Genomic DNA, 20,754 nt, shown 5'->3' on the forward strand with positions numbered 1-20,754 from the left:
TAGAAAGCTCGTCCAGCGTAGAATATGGGATTTAAAAGATTTTTTTAATTTTCGTTTTCTACAGGGAGTTATCGAGGTTTAAACTTCTGAGAAAAGAAGAGTGAATTCACGTTGTTTTTATTCACATTTTCCGGAATTTTTGCCTAAATTTTCGTCAATTTTGCTAAAATTTGTTATAGTTTTTGAGAATAGTGTCGTTGATTTTATTTTTGAAGACGAACAAGCATGGTTGATTGTTTTGATTTAATTTTTTTTTTGGTCAAAAAATCTGGATAAACATTTCAAAATTTAGCCTTTTTCATCAAAAACAGCACGAAATAAGCTACTTTCGTCCACTTTGATTAAATTTGTCAACAGTACACCCCCAAACAACACTCATACAATCTTTGTAGACTCAGAGGGGGGCTATTTCTACTTCAGAGTCCAATGAGAGTGCACTGTAGTTAAAACTTTGCCGTTTTTTGGTAACTTTACTAGTTGATTATCAAAAATGCAGAATTTATTTTGAGTTTTCAACTAACAAATTATCTATATCTACAACATTCGAAAAATCAATTGTTCCTAACGGACAACAAGTATTAGCAGGGCTAGTTTTGGGCCATTCTTGGACTGTTACAATCCAAAAAAATTTGGTTGTAATCAGTAGGTCTTTTTTTTTAAAAAAAGACTTTTTTTAATAATAAAGAACAGAACATATCAAATCAAAGCTAAGGAGTGATAGGTCCAACCAATTCGCTTGCTTAGCAGCTCCAAGCAAATGCATTTGGTTTTTTAATTGGAAGTTTATGGTCGTTTCTTTTTTTAAAAATAATTGACTTTTCAATAAATAATGGCTTAATTAACTTTTCCTCTATTTTTTTCATAATTTGTTCAACTTCCAGCTTAGTGTCAGCAAAGAAAGACTGCTTCTTCTTTCTACTGATTTTACATTTATTATCGGTTGCAGTTTTAAGCCTGAAGTTATTGTTTTCTGGCTTTGACACTACAAGATTTTAGTTTGTTTTGATATTTGAGAGTTTTTCACGTTTTCTAATTTTGTCACATTATCACATTATTGACAGTTCTCATGTCACCTTATTAGCATCCAGAGTAAAAAAAATTGAACATATTAAAATCCTGAAAGACATACATCATCGTTTTAACTGCCTCGACGCCTCTTTCTTGAAGAAACCAATTGAATTTTTTAATTTTGTCTCTAACTGTCATTTATACTTTGTCGTTTCGGTCTTATGAAATTTCCTGTATAGTGATAGCTTTCATTGGCTTTTCATGGAAGAATAGAAGAACCGATATTCTGATATTAGTAGATGGCTGATGGCTTTCATGACTTTGAAAAAAATCGTTTTCCAAAATTTAAAAAAAACTTAATTTCGAAATTTTGTTCTTTTTTATGTTTCTTTTTGTTACCTAATCTCGTTAGTTAATTACAGGTCAAATATGACATTATGGGTGTCAAGGGAACAAAAAGGATTGTTGTCAAAAAATTTTTTTTTAAAAGAATTTGTTATGACCTTAATGGCTTCGACACCGGTTTTTCACAAAAAAAAAGTAAATTAATTTGATTTTTGTCAAATTTGACGTTCTTTTTGTAGATGCAAGAAAAATTCTGGATAATTACAGGTCTCGAGGGCTTCCTTTTTCTGAATAAACGACCCTATTTAAATAGCTCTTTTTGTAATTAATGCCTTTCATGACATTGAATGTAATTTTGTTTCGAAAAAAAATTAAAAGTATTACATACTTTAGCACTTCGCTTTTTTGTCTACTTGTTACCTAGTCTTACTAATGAATGGCCACGTACTACATTATAGCTGTTTGAAGAAGGCGCAATCAAATATATTTTGAGTGCCAAAATTTGGCTTGACGGTTTTGACAGCGTTTTCTGGCAAGTTTCATTTGAAATTTTGTTTGCTCTTTGTTGTTCTTTTTAGCCGGTTTAAAAAATGAATAAGGACAGGTCCTAATGCCCTTCTATAGACGCAGTAGTGATCGTAAATTTGTGTCAATATTAAGTGATTCCTAATGGTATTTATTACTTTGAAGTTAACTGTTTCAAAAAAAAGTTAATTTTTTTACTTTACTGTTTTTGTTCTTTTTTGTATAATTGTTACCAAACCTTTTTATGGACTGGTCGCATATGTTTTCTGGTGATTTATAAGTTATTTTTGTTTAGTTTTAGGTTTATCTGACGGTATGTTGACTTTGTTATTAAATTTAGTTTTTAAGAGGGACATAAATTTTTTGATGTAATTAATGTTTGTTGTTGTTGTTGTTGTTTGATTTAGCTGTTCGTCTTGACTGGCTTTCTTAATATTGACATATTACAGCAATCTAATGCATCAATTTTTACTCCACTGAGGGATTTGCTTTGGAGGCTATCTTATCGTTCATACAGTATTTTTTGAAAAAGACTTGGGCTTTTTTGGGATTCGCAAAAAATAGTTTTTGGGTTTTTCTATATGTTCCTCATTTGGTAGACAATTATGCCAAAATTGTGGATGGGCGGGGTCGGAACCTTATGTGCCATCGAACATTACCGAGCCGCCTTGTTCATTTTACAGTTTCTTGTGAGATAATTTTGCTTGTATGTTTTTTACTTTTTATCACAAAGTTAATATCGGTTGTTTTTTATGGTATGGTGAATCTTAGTCTTTTTCGCTTGATAATTCATTAAATAAAAGGATTGAAATAAGGAATTACTTTTTCATGAGCATTCGTAATTGATCGTTATTCGTTCATCGCAAAAGAAAGAATGAAAAATTATTCCTACAGATTTTCAGAGGCTCTGCTGAGTTGCATACCAAAAATAAATACGTCATTTCCGTCCAAAACTTTATTACGTCATTTCCGTCCAAGTTGAAATTTTTAAGTTGAATTTTTCTCGTGAGTTTATGTACTTGAGTTTTAAGCTTCCCAGGTCGAGGTCCCCGTTTACAACTCAACGTTCAGACCAAGAAAGAGAAACATTCCAGTAGGGGTTGAGTTCCGATCAAAAAATTAAACGAATGAAGACCAGCTCTGCGAGCGAGCTAAATTGAAATCATAACGATGATAAATGGACGAGTAAATTTCTGATCGAAGATGATTTTGAGTGGCTCTGATTTGAAGTGGTTTACCGTATACTTCTGGCTCGTTTAGGAGCAAGATTTGGTCTGGACTGTTCACATAGGAGCCAAAAACCTAGCAAAAACAAATGAGACTTTCCAAGTTTTTCTGGGGCAGTAGGTAAGCGACGTGAAAACGTTTGGGTGGGTTGATGGATCGCAACCGAGTGATATCTTTTTTTTCGAAAAGCCTAATTTGGCATAAATTACGCCAAATGAGAAAAATTTGCATAAGAAAAATACACCCATGAGAAAAATTTGCCTCCCCCCCCCCCCCCTCATCTACTAATTTTTATAAAATCGTCGACTAGGAAATTTTGAATGAAGGCCTTGACTTTGGTAGGTGAACAAACTCTTGTGTGTCTTTCTGTGCTTCAAGACTATACAGACTTGGCATAGCGTCGTTGACTTCCTGGAATTTTTAGGCTGTGCCGGTCAAAAAAACAGTAATTAAAGAAGTCGGAAACGTTAACAGGACTTGACTGCTGCTGGTGTTGGGGGAGGTGGAAGTGGGAGTGGGGTAGGGGGATCCAGTCACAACTACCCCCCGGACTTTCTGGCATCCGGGGACCTGTATGGCTACGCAGTTGTGTCTGCAACAGCTCTTAAGACAGACTTTCTGGCAGCAGTGCCGGCCATCTCCAATGCACTCAAGTCTGTCTACAATTGTTTGGAGACATGCAGAGTCCACGTGGAATCTTATGCTGGTGATGAGTTACCCACAAAAGTACCCCGGAGTCCAAAGTTAGAACAAAAATTTTTCATACAAAATTCCAAACCCATCCACCACTTGCATAGTAACATTCCAAATGCTATATAGCAATTTGTAATTATTGTTATTTGTAATTTTGTAATTATCAACTTGGTGTCATAAACTTGGGAAGTGGAAAATCCCAAATATTTAAATAGTTTCTAATGAGAAAACAAACCTATTGGAGAGGAAACTGAAACATTTTGAAATAAGATTCTTCGAAAGTTGTCAAATTCTTATTGTAAGAAAAACTAAAGAATTGCAAATTCTTTGACCCTGTTTCAAGAAATTGGACGTTTAACCCTATTTCAAATTTTAACCCCAGCAAGATTTATGAAAAGATAGCCTTACAAGATCTTGCTGAGACATCCCTAAGACATTAAAAGTTTTTTAACAAAAGACAAGATCTTACCTGTCATGTCAAAATGTATCAAATTTGTTTTCACGCGGATTAAATGTTAAATTGAATCAAGCGCAACAAGTTGTCCCGTCCCGTTATTTCATTTATTGTGGAAAATTTTGAAGATTGTAAACAAAATTTATTTGCAGAGCTCGCGCGGCCATCCGATCCTTGCCAGATCTGACAACTTCATATCTGTATCCAGTAAGTAGTTACTATTTATTTAGCTCACTGTTAGCAATCATTGGAAGATTTCACTTATAGTGTATTATTACTTGTATTTAGACAGGAAAAGCAACCTCTACTCCTACAAAAGCCAAACTTCGCAAACAGTTGGCTGACGTCACTATGATGACCGGAAACTTCACCCGAGCACTTGGTTAGATTCACTAATGGCAAAAAATAAAAATTCAATGATAGTGTTCATCCGTTTTGGCTAAAAGGCAAATCAATGATTTTGTCTGTATTAAAAATTTAAGTTTTTCATTCTAACAAAGATGTTAAAAACGAAGGATTATTTTAAAATTCTTAAACTAATGGGAATTTTTTCCTTGGTAGATGCTGATTTTCAATTACTGACATTTACACCTTTATAAAAAACACGACGGAAACTGCTGTACTGACAGTCTCAAATTTATTTCCACGCAGTTAAATATAATTTAAAGTAAACTGAAAATATAATTTTTTAAAACCTTTATTAGTTTTTCTGCAGATTCGCATATGAAACATTTTAGTAACAGAATTCAGAACAATAAATGTTATAACAATTAGGTAACAAAAATAAAAATTTGTCTGAAAAATTAAAAGAATTATAAATCTCTGCATTTCACTGTTAGAAACAAAATTTACAAAAAAATTAAGCTTTCAACATCTGCTGTAAACACATGTGATAAGTGAAATCTCTAGCCATTTGATGTCTGCATTAGTCAACGTTATGCAATGATATTCCTTTTGACATATTAAAGTCAGATTTTTTAATAATGTAAACAAAACACGGAGGCTCCGGTAATGTGCGTTTACACATCAAGTTCCGACCCTGCTCATCCACATTTTTGGCATAAATGTCTGCCAAATAAGAACAGATAGAAAACTCCAAAAATTCAAGTATTTTTCCAAAAAAAATATGTGTGAACGAAGATCGCCTCAAACGAAAATAACCCAATGGAGCCAAAATGCCGCATTACATTGATGATATCAGCCATTATTAAGAAACCAATTCAAGGCGAACATCAAAATCAAAAAACAATAACAACAAACATTAATTACCTTCAAAACTCTGTCAATTTAAAAACCTTACAGAAGCTCAAAATATCGTCAGATAAAACTGAAACTAGACAAAATAACTTTTACGTCTATAGAAAAGATGTGAGACCACTCCATAAAAAGGCTCGGTAACAATTAAACACTAAAAAAAAACAAAAAGAACAGCAAAGATTAAAAAATATTGCTCATATTTCGAAAAATCAATTATTGTCTATGTAATGAAAACCATTAGATGGCAATTAAAAACATCCAAATTGTTTATGATCACATACGCCTCTATAGCAAGGCCTTAAGACCTGTCATTAATGATTTTTTTCCTGTTACAAAAGAACATTAAACAGAGACAACAAAAAAACTCAATTGAAACTTGAAAGAAGACGCTGTTTATGACTTAAAGCCATATTTTGCCCCTCAAAATATGTTCAATTGAGCGTTCCAAAAACGCCAAAAAGGGGTATATTGGGGTCTCATTTCTGATAATAGGTAACAGGTAGACCAAAAAAAGAAAAAGTGCAAAATTAATAAAAACTTTTGTTTTTTTTTCGAAAACAATAATTTCCAAATGATTGAAAGTCATTAGCTACAAAATAGAAAAATGAAAATTAAATAGGTTCGTCTGTTCGTTCAAGGGAAGCGCTTGAGACCTGTCATTTTCAGAATAAGTATTACGTCTACAAAAAGAACGTTAAATATAGACAAAAATAAAAAATTAGTTTACTTTTTGTGCGAAAAATTGCATAACGAGTTCTTTTAAGAAAACTATAGACTCTGTACACTTGCCTCAACCCTCAACAACAATAATGTCGTATTAGACTTGTAATTAACGAGAAAAAGTATCACATAGACAAGAAAAACAAAGAAACAGTGAGGATAAAAAAACTGGCTTATATTTTTTAATAACAATTAATTCAAAGGAAAACCATTAGATGACAATTAAAAACATGCAATATAATTATGATCACATGAACTTCTATAAGAGGTCACTAAGAGCTGTCATAAATGTTTTTTGGTTACAAAAAGAACAACAAATAGAGACAACAAAAAAATTCAATTAAAACATGCGAGAAAACGCTGTCGAAGCCATAAAGTCATATTTGGCCCCTCAAAATATGTTTAATTGAGCCTTTCTCAATGCCAAGAATGTGAATGAGAAGAGGTCAAAAGTAGACCAGAAAGAAGAAAAAGGGCAAAGCTAATTGAAACTTTTTTTAAACAATAATTTTCAAATTCATGAAAGCCATTAGCTACAAAATAAAAAAATTAACAATATGTTCGTCCATTTGTCCAAAAGAAGCTCTTAAGACCTGTAGGAATTCAAAATTTGTCTTAGGTCTACAAAAAGAACTTTAAATATAGACAGAAATGGAAAATTACTTTACTTTTTGAGCGTAAAACCAGTGTCGGAGTCAGTAAATTCCTAACGAACTCTTTTAAAAACACATTAGGTTTTGTACACTCTTGCACCTTCCCTCGGCAACTATAATGTCTTACGTAACCTGTAGTTAACCAGACTAGGAAAAAATTAGAGAAAAAAGAACAAAAATGCGAAGCTAAACAACGTAAGAAAGAGTTTTATTTTGTTTTTGAAAATAGTTGTTTTCAAAGTCATTAAAGCCATCAGCTATATACTCAAATCAGCAAGCTCATTTATTCTTTCATAAAACGCCAATTAGAATTGTCATTATCCAGTTATTTTCATACGACTTAAAAGACGAAATAGAAACGACAGTTAAAGACAATTGTGAAAGAAATCAATTAAGTTCTTCGAGAAAGGGATGTCGAAGCCGTTTGAACCATAATATATGCCATTCAAGACTTTTTAGGTTCAATTGTGCATTTTGAACGCTAATAAGGTAATTTCTGAACTGTTAATAATGTGATAATGTGACAAAAAGTGAAAAAAGGACCGATACCTAAAAACCAAAAAAAAGTGTTAAATCTAGTAGCATCAAAGCCAAAAAACCATAACTTAACGCGTAATATCGCGAAAAAGAATTAAACTTCAATTCAATAGAAAGAAGAGGAAGAAGAAGCTTTCTTGCTTTGCTGATGCTAAGCTACAAGGCGACCAATTTACGGGAAAAATAGTGGCGAATTTCAATAATCCATTTTTTAATTAATTTTAAACATTTTTAAAAGTCAGAAGGAACATTATATTTCCAGTAAAAATGATACATTAAATTGGAACTGTTTACGAAGCTATTTGGACCTACCAACAGTTGGCTGTGATGTGAATTGTTATTCTTTAATTAACATAAAAAAGCTCCATTTTGCTTTTTTTTTTAAAAAAAGACCCACTGATTACAATCCGAATTTTTTTTCTATTGTAAAAGTCCAAGATTGGACCAAAACTAGCCGCGATTTTGCTGTTTGTCCATTTAGAACACTGAACTGTTTCCAATGCGTTAGATCTATATAATTTGTTAGATAAAAGATTAAAAGATTAATGCTGCGTTTTTGATAATCATAGAGTAAAGTTAGCGAAAAACGGCAAAATTTTGATTCTAGATTACTCTCAAAAGAAGTGGAAGTAAAACTAGCTAAAACTCCCTTTGTAGTTTTGTTTGTTGTTTTTGGGGTGTGTACTTCCGGCACATTTAAACAAAATGGACTAAGTAGGCTTATTTCTGGCAATTTTTGATGAAAAAGGCTGTACAGCTTAGCCCAAATGTTAGCCAGAAAAATCAAATCAATTCATTCAGCTATACTTTTTTGTCTCTAAAAGTAAAATGAACACTACTGTTAATAACATTTATTACAATTTTAAACAAAATTGACGCAATTTTAAGCAAAATTCCGGAAATTGTGAATAAAAACAACGGAAATTCGTCTCTTATTCACAAAACTTAATTTTTCATCGATGATTGCGGTGAAAGCGGTAAAACTTTGTACAATTGCAATGAATTTAACGGTAAGTTGTTTATGAATTTCAGTTTTTAGTGGAGAGTTGGTTTTCAACGCATTCACCGCTAGTATCCACAATTCCTTCATCTATTCGCCTCATTCTTCATCGCAAATCTTACATTTTTAGCAATTTTTCTAGCGTTGACACTTCTAACGAGGGTTTATAGATCTAAAAATAGGGGGTCACCAGCTCCGAAATAGAAAATGAAAATTGAAGCCATAGTTTTGAAACCAAAGTTTAACTTATACCTTTTTAAAAGTTTTGCTTTGAAAACTTATACCTGTTATAAGAACTCTGTCTCAAAGGTGTCGTGTGCACAATTACTTGCACAAAGACATTGTATTGTATAATAAATATGGGCTACTATTTCAACATATTCGCACGAAATTTTACTAGCTTTGCGTGGATTCATTGAACTACGCTTCTTAGTTTTGGCGAAGTAGTTGTAGTTTGTTGTTCACGTGTAGAGATATACCAAATGTGTGTGGACAGTATCAGTTACAACAGTGACCCATTCTGGTATGCATCGGCTGCTGAGGGCAGAATTGCTGCTTCATTCCTTATTCTGTATCCGGAAAACGCAGAGGTACCAATTTCTATTTCCATACTGTCCTCGGAAGTGCGCAGATCTGTTATTTGAAGTTGCCCTCTCTTCCTAATATTAACCTCTATTGATATTGTTAAGTTTTTTTCCCATTACATATGCCGCATCTTGTAAATGTACATGAGTTTTCGTGCTGACCCAGAAGTATAACTCGATTTATGAAAAGACCATGCTCGACCAGAAAATGGTATGATATGACAAGGCTCAGCCCAAGTATCCTGTGAAATGATTTTAGCTTGACTTCAGCAAAGATTTGGGCCTTGGCTTGACTAAAATCAGTTACGTTGACTTCTACTCAACTCGAAATGTCATGATCGAATTTCGCTGAACTCTAATATTTTTCTGCTGAACTTTACATTGACCCACTTGTCTTACACTGGAATTTTGCTTGAGCCAAAATGCTGGACTCTTCACCCTATTTTTTCACGTTGGACTTTTGCTTTACCAAAAATGTTGAATTACAGAAAATGGGTCCAGCTGTTGCCAAAGCATGAGTCGGGGATTGATGTTCTCATGGGTCTGATTTAATTCCTCAAAATTTTAAGTATCATTATTGCATTTTCGCAAACCAATTTAAAATCTGTGTTGTTATAAAAATAATCTTAATTTTGGATGGGCAAACGACTGGAAAACGCAACAATTCCATCATGGTAATAGAAAACAAAAGCAGTACAATTAGGCTACCTTTTTTTAGTGGAGTTATATTGCAATATAGAGCAACTTACTCAACTGATCTTAAGAATTCAACAAAAATTTTAAGTCTTTTGGTTACTTATCAACCCTTTTGAAATTAAATTGCTCTTATGCGATGCTGTTTAGTCTTGCTAAGATCCAGCTCCAGTAAATTGCTCTTATGCGATGCTGTTTAGTCTTGCTAAGATCCAGCTCCAGTATGTAAATGAGGCAATAGAAATTTAAAAAATACTTTTCAGAGTTGCAACTAAGATAGACTTATGGAAAGGTTTTTTCTCGACTCATGAAAAGACCATGCTCGACCGATAAATTGATTTTTGCTCAAATATTGAAATGCTATCTCTCGACCCATAAAAAGACCCTAATAGACCCAAAATGCCTCTATAAAGATTTTTTTGGGGCCCATGAAATGACTAATCATTGCCTGTGAATAAGGAACTTATTTCTCTAATTTTCTCAAAAAAAAGTTACACCACTAGAATTATTTAATCGTTTCACTAGTCAAGAACTAAAACATTAGTCAAAACCAGGGAGTCAATCTTCAGCTATAGCACATTTGCCTGCTTACTCTTGTTTTAATCCCATGTCGCAATAAGATACGTTTTTAAGTGCAAAATTCGTTTTATTGAAGACCTTAAAATACCTGACACACGAAGTTTGCCTCAAATTATCTTCAAACTTTCTATTTGGTAACAACCAATATGAACGTCAAACTTGAATCAGAAATGAATATTAGATATCGCAAATTTTTGTTTTAAAACGAATCAATACTCTGTTTTGAATTTGATGTACTGCTTCAAGCTGTTTCTCGTGGGTTCCTTTCAGTTATTGCCCCCACCCGCCCACATGCACCCCTACTTATACCTGTTATGGCATACTGTTTGCATTTTTTACACATAAGTATTATGCATAAGCATCAAATACAATTTAGCGATGCAGACGAGTTATGAAATTAAGACGTACACGGTAATTAAACTTTGGTTATAAGTTAAGCAGACAAAAATTAATTTGTGTTTTTACTTTTTTTGCGCTTATCTTTCAAAAGAATAGCTTTACGGCACTGTTTTTTGACAACTGGAATCAAAAGTTCATTTAATTGTCTACCTGGGCCTGCAATTTAAAGGACTAAAATATGGACACTAAGGACCAAAATGTACTTACTTCTTTAGAGGGCACAAGCAGACTTCTTATTAAAGACGGGGGGTCAAAAACAGAAAAGATCCTTTGTGAGAAGCAAAACACTATCTAACGAAAGTCGTTAAATTGCTCTCAAACGAAGTTTGTAGCAATTATATTAGTCCTATGGTCTTCTTATGCGCTCTTCCGCTTGACCGATTCCTGGTCTGACCGATTTGAATTTTTGTCCTCAAGAACGGGATAAACAGGAAGTGCTCGGAAGGCATTAATTTCTCTTACAGCCTTAGGCCTAACCAGTCTCTAAGGAGACAATGTCATGGCTTGATGGATGGTTCTTAATCTTAAATGATCCCCCCACACAGATTCCCCCCCCCCCACATTCCCATTTTCCACCCTGCTCCCCCTGTTGATTTGAACCCCCCTCTCATCTAGCCTTCGCAGCCCTACCCCCACCGCTTACCCCCATTAAATTTTTTTTAGAGCCATAAGCCTTAATATACTCTAAGAATGCGATTCACCAAAACAGTTCTGAGGAGACAATTTCGAGCGGTATGACGAGCGGATTTAATCTTTAAAGTTTGACTTGACCCCCATCAGTGACCCCCCCCCCCCCCACGCCCACTCCCCCTATGCCCTCCACCCACCACACACACAACACACACTCCTGTCACTCCGCCCCTCCCTAATGCTAGCATCCCTAAGCGCCAGCTGGCTACTACCGCTCGCCGGTCGTTTGAGAGCAATTAGCCCGACGTTAGTCGGTTATGTTTAAAAAAATTGGCTCTAAAATTTTCAATTCTGATTTTACCATTAGTTTCAGTTTATGTTTTTCATTTCTCAACTTTGGCTACAAATCATTTTGGTTTCGTTTACGCATGACTCATTTCTACGTGTTAGGTGTCGTGGCACGAGCGGGTGAGGCAATCGATGATGTTCTTTGGATTGCAAGATAACAGCAAAATGATGGAAGAACTGACCAATCAACTGAGAGATGTGAAATACGTGGGGCTAGTGAGCAAGACAGGTGCAGGGAGTAGACTGTATGGCTCCTTTAGAAAGAACACTGTTGACAGCAGTACAATCAGAGATAGAAGAGGTCAAAGTTTCTTTGTTGTGTTTTTTCTTATTATAATGGGGAGTCAGAACCTAAAGCTGTCAATTTACCTTAAGCACATACAAGCTGAGGTTTTCCAAACCTAGCCTTCCCGGGTTGACCCCATAATTCAAAAAATTTAAAAAAATTACCACCTCATATTATGGCGTCTATGAAATGTTGTAGTCATAGAACTTTCATAAAAGGGAGTTCTATAAAATTAAATTTTCATGAATTTTTTTAATAAATCATGAAAAGGAGGGAAAAAATATGTTTCAAAAAACTAACTTAGAAAATTTGAAATAGTGAGTTTTCAGCGAACAGAGAATTATGGAAAAGTTGTGGTCATAGAACTTCCATTTATGGGAAAATTTTAGTCACGGAACTTGATTTAAAACTTTTTGATTTATGAAGTCAATAATAGTCCATATTATTAAAGTTCTGATTAAAACTTTTTGTTAACCAGGGTTATTATGAGACAAAAATTACGTTACGTTACCAGGGTAGCATTGACACATTTAAGAGGCTCGTAAATTTATTCGGATTAGTAGGTATTCTTATAAGTTTATTGAGTTTTGCTATCTTAAAACATGAGAGAGGGAAAGTGTCTGAAATCCGATTTTTTACGCTTTTATCTTCATAGCCTTTGAGCAATTATTACCCTTATAAAAAAAATTTGAGAGATTTAGGGATTCAGGTAGTTATAACTTATTTGAAAGCCATTTTGGTGTAAATTCCAATATCTTTAATCTTCCAATTATGGACCCTGGTAACGATACGTAATGATGTAGATCGTTGTTGTAGTCGAGAAGAGCGGCCAATTTTTTGCTCCACTAATTTGGGACTGAGTTTGATAGACATGCAGGAACTTACTAGCTTCTAAATTGAAAGTTCACAAGTATTGAACTTCTTGATCCGCAGGAATATTGGGGCGGCACTCGAACAGGTGTCCTATGACAAGTCATTACCGAAAAAAACGTTGATGGTCCACGTTTTTTTATTTCTTAACATGAAACTCTTTTGCTAGGAAGTTTGTCAGGAAAAAGTTTTCTCAAGAAGGTCTTGTCAATTTATTATGGCTCAGTTTTTGTATGTTAACACGAACAATTATGTTTATAAAGGAACTAATGTTTTTAAGTCACTAATTTGAATGGAATTGAAAATTTGAGAGTCAACACTTCCACGCCTTTTTTTATTTAAGCCCTTTACAATATATAACAATTGTTTGCATAGAACATTATTTGGGCAACTTTCAATTTGAGCTAGTTATATAATATGTCCAATTTTCAGTCAAAAAAATTTGCAGAGCTAGTCTCCAATATGAAACAAAATTCTAAACAAGGATGCTCGTTAATGTGCGTTGGCACATGATGTTCCGACCCGACATCATCTACATTTTTGACTTAATTGTCAACCTAATTATAAGATAATTAAAAATAGATGTTTGAGTTTTAAAAAAATCGTTACAAAACCGAACTACTAATTGAATTGCAAAATACCATGCCTCATTAAAGCGCTCACAAGATCTGCCAATAAAAAGTCTACGAAAAAAAACAGCACCAAAATAAGCAAAAACAACATTTTTTCAGGAAATGTGATAAAAGAAGAGAAAAACAAACACAATTACTGACCACTCACAAAATGTTATGAAAACGCATATTTTCCAACAAACAAAGCATGAGTTACGACATGACATCAATGAAAAAATACTTTTTGAATTACAAAAAATTGGATGGAATCTCTCAACGATGAGATTAAATTACAAGCTGACGAAAAGAACAAAAACAGAAAATTATAAAAAATCTTTGAGAACGAACAAAATCGTAAACTTTAATACTATTTGCTAAAAATTTAGTACATTGAGCAACATCATTCATTCAATCCTCAGTTAGAAGCCTATGGGACCAGTCAGCAATTTACGACTACATGAAAAATTAAATGGCAAAAACAGCAAATTCAAATCAATTTGAGCGAAAAAAGTGTCGAAGCCAATAAAAAAAATTGGTTAAAATTTTTCTAATCCCATAAAATTTTTTAGCAGCAATGGGTTCTTCTTTTTTTAACAATATGGTTGCAAAAAATCAACAAGTATGACCAAAAAAAAACTTTCAACGGAAGATAAAAATAAGCTAAGTTATGACTCAAGTAGAAGGCAAGGATGTTTGTCAATCATAAGTCATCAAAAGAACATCACAGTAAGTCTTATGATTATGAAAACAACAACAAATACATGCAAAAATCAAAAATTCAGTAGAAAAGTGCGAGAAGAAATTTTCGAAGCCATTTAAACATAAGAGTTTCTCTGAAAACTTAATCCATGGTCCATTGGACTTCTTCTATAAGCCAATGCGAACTATCAATATTGGGATAACGAGATAACATTTCAAAGGGAACCAAAGTTACAAAAGAAAATCCGAAATTTCTTTTGAAATTATAAAAATGAAGACATCAAAGACGTAAAGCCATTATTCAGCCGATAAACCGCTTATCAGATTAATTTAATTGCAATTTAAAATAGGGTCCTGTCATTACCCGGACTGACTGAACGTTCAAGAAAATAAAATTTCACAATGGTTGGTGTCCAAAAAATAATTTTTCAATGTCTTAACAGCCATTAAATTCAATAGCTCTCAATTGAATCCAATAAATACGAAAAATTATGCCTCAATAAGGAGATAAAGATGTTTGTTAGTTTTATGTCATCAGTACGACATCAAAATAGGTCATGATTATGAAAACAACAACAATAGCAGGCAAAAACCAAAAAATCAGCAGAAAAGTGCAAGAAAGTGAAGAAGCCATTTAAACCAAAACTTTTTCTCTAAAAACTTTATCTATGGCCCAGTGAACGCCTTTTCTAAGCCACTGAGAAATATCAAAAATAGGACAATGTGATAAAGTTTCAAAGTGGACCAAAATTAAAAACAAATTATCCAAAAATTAATAAAAATTATGAATACTGGTGGCAGCGAAGTCATAAAACCAATAGTTAGAAGATAAAACCACTAGCCGGATTCATTTCAGTTGCAATAGGAAATACGGAGCTGTCATTACTGAGATTGACTTACAGTTCAAGAAAATTAGATAGATTGGATATTGTCTACAAAAATTCTTAAAAATTATTTTTAAAGTTTTAACAGCCATCAAATTCAAGAACTTTCAACGGAAGTAAAAAAATACCTTACTATATGCCCTGATGAGAAGACATGGATGTTTGTCATCAACATGTTATCAATATGACACCACAATAAATCCTATGATTTTGAAAACAACAACAAACACAAGCAAAAGTCGAAAAAATGCAGCAAAATTTGAGAAGAAAGTGTCGAAGCCATTTAAACCATAAACTTTTCTCTGAAAACTTTATCTATGATCCTTTGGACGTCTATTTTAAGCCAATTGGATCGGCCACTACAAAGATAATGAGAAAAGATTTCAAAAGGAAACAAAATTACAAAAAAAGACAAAAAAATTTTTTTTGAAATGACGAAACCTCGTGTTATCGAAGTCATAAAACCGTTAGTTAGCAGATAAAACCACTTACCAGATTGATTTTGGTTGCAGTAAAAAGAAGGGGTTCCTGTCATTACCGCGACTGACTTAATATTCATGAAAATTGGTTAAATATGGTTAAATAAAAAATTATTTTTTAAAGTCTTGACAGCCCTTAGCTGTCCCCTCAAAGCGCTATATAGGTTTAACTATTGCACACGAGAAAGCCAAATGATTTCTTAGTTGGCAGGTCTGTGCAATAGAACTTCCAAAATGAATTAAAATCTCAAAAAGAAAATCAAAATTTCATTAAAAATTTCGAAAAATCATTGTCGAAGACAAAAAAGACATGAGCGAGGCCTTAAAAACGATTTTCTTTCATTGGGTATTAATTGACTGTAAATGAAGTTTATGTCATTAATGGAACTTCGATAGGCCAAAGTTGACGGAACAAAAAAACCCATTTGAGTATATAGTTCCTCCCCCCACAAGTGGGGTCGGAACAATGAAACCGTGTAACCTTGCAGAAAGCAAACGATTAGGTCATATTAAACGACAGTAAACATATTTATTTTTTCGAAGAAAATGTCAGCCACTTTTAACTTGAATGCTAGCTTAACTTAAACCCCAAAGCACACCTAAATCAGTAGCGGATAAACTCAAGCAAACTATTTTTTTTTGAAAAAAATCCATCTTTTCAAGAAAAACATTGAGAAAAACATGCGATGACAATTAACACATACATTTCAGGTTTCATCAGCATAAATCAAGCGAGTGTGTGCTAATGGCTACTATGACAGACTTGCCATTACATTCGAAACTTCTGAGAAGAAGCTGAATTGTTCACAAACATACCAACAGTAATAAAAAATGTTTAGTCGTGTTTTCTAGGATCTATTGATTGATTTCAATAGTTTAATAATTCAATCAAAGTTTTTTGAGAAGACTAAGAAATTCATCACTCTCCTCTCGACATTATTAATACAGCAGCAGTTTTGAAAAGTCTCAACGAAGCATTGCATCAATAATGCACAATTTGCAGTCATCTTTGGGCCCAAACGCTTTCTTGTCGACCATTAATGCAAACGGTATTAATGGCACATATCATCCAAGTTACTTTTAGTGACTTAACAGCATCAATTCATAGATTTTTCACAAATCTGTTGTGTGATTAGAAAACTTTCATAGATCTCATTTTAGCAACAGTAAAATCTCATTGATGATTCGTGGTAATTTAATAACAATTAAAACATTTCACCGATAACTTAGTGTAATTGCAACGAACATCTCGGTTTTAGCTGAAAACCTACATTCTTTAATTATGTTAGGCATGGCGCCAAATCTTTTTCTACTTATAGAGTGAAAGGCAAGTATTGATACGGCTGCGCAGAAGAAATATTGGATCAAATCTGCACCTTGAAACATAAAAAACGAAAACATAACTTTTTAATTACTTCAAATTTAAATTGAAAAACCTCTGAGGATATCATAGTCAAATGATTGGGACTAAAGCCAACATAGTAATTTAACAATGAACCAAAAGCTAGGAAACGCAAAAAAGGAAATTGCAAAAAGAGAATACTCTGGAATAATTTTAACAAAGCACCTGCGACACGGGCCTATCAATATAAGCAACTTATTTTTTGGAAATCAAAGACAAATATTTGTTACGACCCTCTTGAGGGGGGGGGGAGGAACCATATACTCAAATGGGTTTTTTTTGTTCAGTCAATTTTGGCTGATCGATATATTCATCGTAGAGAGTTGAGACTGGTATCATTAGAAAGCCTGTCCAGCGTAGAATATGGAATTAAAAAGATTTTTCTGATTTTCGTTTTTGACAGGGAGATATCGAGGTTTAAATTTTCGAGAAAATAGAGTGAAATTCGTTGATTTCATTCACCTTTTTCGGAATTTTTAACTAAAATTTCGCCAATTTTGATAAAATTTAATAAATTTTTTCAAGAAAATGTTGTCGATTTTACGCTTAGAGGCAAAATATATTGTCGGCTATTTTCATTGAATTTTTTATCACAATTTCCGGCTAAATATTTCACAAAATTCAGACCTTTGTTATTAAAAACAGCACGAAATAAGTTTTTTTTAATACACTCTGATTAAATTTGCAGGAAGTGCACAACCAAAGACCACTAACAAAATCTTTATAGACTGAAAAAGGAGCCAATTCCAATTCAACTTCCGTTGAGAGTGCTCTGTAAATAAAATTTTGATGTTTTTTGCTAACTTTATTCGTTGATTGTCAAAAACGCAACATTTTTCTTTGAATTTTAACTAAAAAAATATTCATATCAATGACATTCCAAAAGTTAAATATTCCTAATGGACAATCAGCATTAACAGGAATAGTTCTGTACCAATCTTGGACCCTTACAATCCACCAAAAATTTGGATTATCGTCAGTCCGTTTTTTATAAAAAAAAATTCGATCTTTTTTGGATTATTTAATTAACAGAACATTTCAAATCAAAGCTCACTAGTGATAGGTCCTATTAACTTCCTAAATAGCTAGAAAATAATTTATATAGTTGATTGCTCGAAAGCTTATGGTCGTGTCAAAAGAAGGTGTCAAAAGGGATTGGTGTCACAAAATCTAATGTTTTTAAAGAATTCGTTATGACTACTGGCTTCGACACGGGTTTTTCACAATAAAAAAGTAAATTAATTTTTGAATTTTGTCATATTTGACGTTCCTTTTTTAGACGTAAGACTTGTTCTGGATAATTGCAGGTCTCAATGGCTTCCTTTGGAAGAATGGACAAATCTATTCAAATTTTTCATTTTGTAAATAATGGCTTTTAAGTCTATGGAAATAAATTTTTTTTCGATAAAAACAAGTATTACATAATCTTGCGTTTGTTTTCTTTTTGGTCTAATTGTTGCCTAGTTTCATTAATGAGAGGTCACATAATACATTTCGAGGGAAGTTGTCAAAAGGAATTGGTGTCACAAAATCTAATGTTTTAAGAGAATTCGTTATGACTTTACTGGCTTCCACACGGGTTTTTCACAAAAAAAAGTAAATTAATTTTTGATTTTTGTCAATTTTGACGTTCTTTTTTAGACGTAAGACATATTCTGGATAATTGCAAGTCTCAATGGCTTCCTTTGGAAGAATGGACAAATCTATTCAAATTTTTCATTTTGTAAATACTGGCTTTTACGTCTTTGGAAATAAACTTTTTTCGAAAAAAACAAGTATTACATAATTTTGCATTTTTTTTATCTAACTGTTGCTTATTTTCATTTATGAGCGGCCATATAATACATTATCGGTGTTCTACGAAGGTGCAATCGAACAAATATTGGGGGCCAAAGTACGGCTTTACGGCTCCAAAGCATTTTCTGGCAAGTTTTAATTGATTTTTAGGTTGTTGTCTATTTGTTGTTCTTTTTGTAACTGCATAGAAAATTGAATACCAAGAGTTCTTATTTCTTTTCTATGGAAACATTAGTAATTGTAAATCTATGGGATATATTTTTTAAATTCCTAATGGTTTTCATTACTTTGAAATTAATTGTTTTCTTATATAAAATTCAGCGAATTTTCTAACTTTAAAGTTTCTGCTCTTTTTTGTCTAATTGCTACCAAGCTTTTTTATAAACTGGTGAATAGCCATTTTTTTGGTGATTTAGAAGTTATTTTGTTTATTTTCAGTTTTATCTGACGCTATTTTGACTTTGTTATTAAGTTTTGTTTTTTAAAACAGACATAAATTTTTTGATGTAATTAATGTTTGTTGTTGTTGTTTGATTTTGCGGTTCGTCTTCGCTCGCTTTCTTAATATCGACATATCTCATCAATCTAATGCATCATTTTTTACTCCACTGAGTTATTTGCTTTGGAGGCTATCTTATCGTTCAGACACCAGTTTTTTTTTTGAAAAATACTTGAATTTTTTATGTTTTTCCATCTGTTCCTCATTTGTTAGACAATTGTGCTAAAATTGTGAATGTGCGGGGTCGGAACCTTATGTGCGATCGCACATTACCGAGCCGCCTTGTTTAGTTTGAAAGTTAAATTTGGATTAATATTTGAAAAAAATACTTCATATTCTCAGAACTATAACGTTTCTCTTAAAAAGTGGTCACTTCGCCGGCTAATTTTTCAATAACTTTTCTTAAAGTATCTTTGCACCGAGTAGATTTAGTTTTTTAGAGGAGATAAAATAGCTGTTTTCTCTACTCTAAAAAGCTACATTTACTCGGTGCAAAGATACTTCAAAAAAAATATTGAAAATTTAGCCGGCGAAGTGTGAAAATCGTTCACCAAAAATTATACCATACAGAAGCTATGTTAACGAAAGTGGAAGAAGTTTGATTGGTGAGTGCCTGAATATTTTTTTGCGTTGGGGTGTTGCAGTGCTGACGGAGGAACAGATGATTCAGCAGTACCACTCGGCTGTCTTCCCCCACTTTGAGAAGGGCAAAACAGATGGACTGACTGCGTGGGCTGAGGCCATGCTCAGAAGGGCACTACTCAAGGAACACATTGGGTAATTCACAATGGGTGCTTAAATATTATGATGCTCCTTATACTTAATAGAATGATGGATATACAGCCCAGAACGGTTCAAACCTATGCTCAGACTTTGGCTGGTTTAAAATCTGATTTACGAACCAAGGTCTGATCATAGGTATTTATGGTCTGGATAGTCCATGACCATGGGCGAGGTGATTGAAATGGGAGTCAGAGGCGTGCGATCCAAGAGTCAACTGATATAACCGTTTTCCAGAAAAGTTTGCCCTCTGATCAAGCAGTGATAAAACAAACCAGCTTCTCTCAAAAAATTTTTACATCCCACGTTTAGGCAACTTTTGTTTGACTCAGCTCTTGGAGAATTTGAGAGAACTTTATACGACCATGGCCCTAACTTTCTGGGGTACTACCTTTTCTAGAAGAGATAACTTTTGTGTTGATGCACTCAACTCATGCGTGATCAAAATAGTAATGTACAACAAATTATTTAGGTTTGACATCACAACTTTGATTGGTGATGGAGAACTGTAAGTTGCCTAGCTGAACTGTTTCATGAAACTGTTACAATTTGATACTTCACCATAGTTGCACTATAGTTAGCTAAGCTCAGTCGTTTGTGCTTCACAAATAAACCAAACTCCAAATACAACAAAAGTCGTTTGACTCAGTAACATTGTTCTCAATTTTTTGTTGCATTTTCTCCAAAAATAAACAATCAATCAAAATTTCAACAAATTTCAATTTTTTCCCAGTGACTGTGGAGCATCTAATTTTTCTAGCGTAAAGTTCAATGAGAAAGTATCATTTTTGTTGA

The 20,754-nt window shown here is 33.3% G+C and overlaps 1 protein-coding gene across 1 annotated transcript in view; it reads left to right on the top strand.

The window, feature by feature from the left end:
• LOC142336563 (trafficking protein particle complex subunit 9-like) overlaps positions 1-20,754 on the top strand; it is a 113,066-nt gene that overhangs the window by 12,263 nt on the left and 80,049 nt on the right. The window contains exons 6-11 of the mRNA XM_075385472.1: positions 3,580-3,848; positions 4,405-4,459; positions 4,541-4,634; positions 8,891-9,009; positions 11,755-11,953; positions 19,824-19,956. Of these exons, the coding sequence (XP_075241587.1) occupies positions 3,580-3,848; positions 4,405-4,459; positions 4,541-4,634; positions 8,891-9,009; positions 11,755-11,953; positions 19,824-19,956 (869 nt within the window). The remainder of the gene's footprint in view (positions 1-3,579; positions 3,849-4,404; positions 4,460-4,540; positions 4,635-8,890; positions 9,010-11,754; positions 11,954-19,823; positions 19,957-20,754) is intronic.

The sequence above is a fragment of the Convolutriloba macropyga genome, chromosome 3, assembly GCF_964194025.1.
Source record: "Convolutriloba macropyga chromosome 3, txConMacr16.3, whole genome shotgun sequence".
In the NCBI taxonomy this organism is placed as follows: Eukaryota; Metazoa; Xenacoelomorpha; order Acoela; family Convolutidae; genus Convolutriloba; species Convolutriloba macropyga.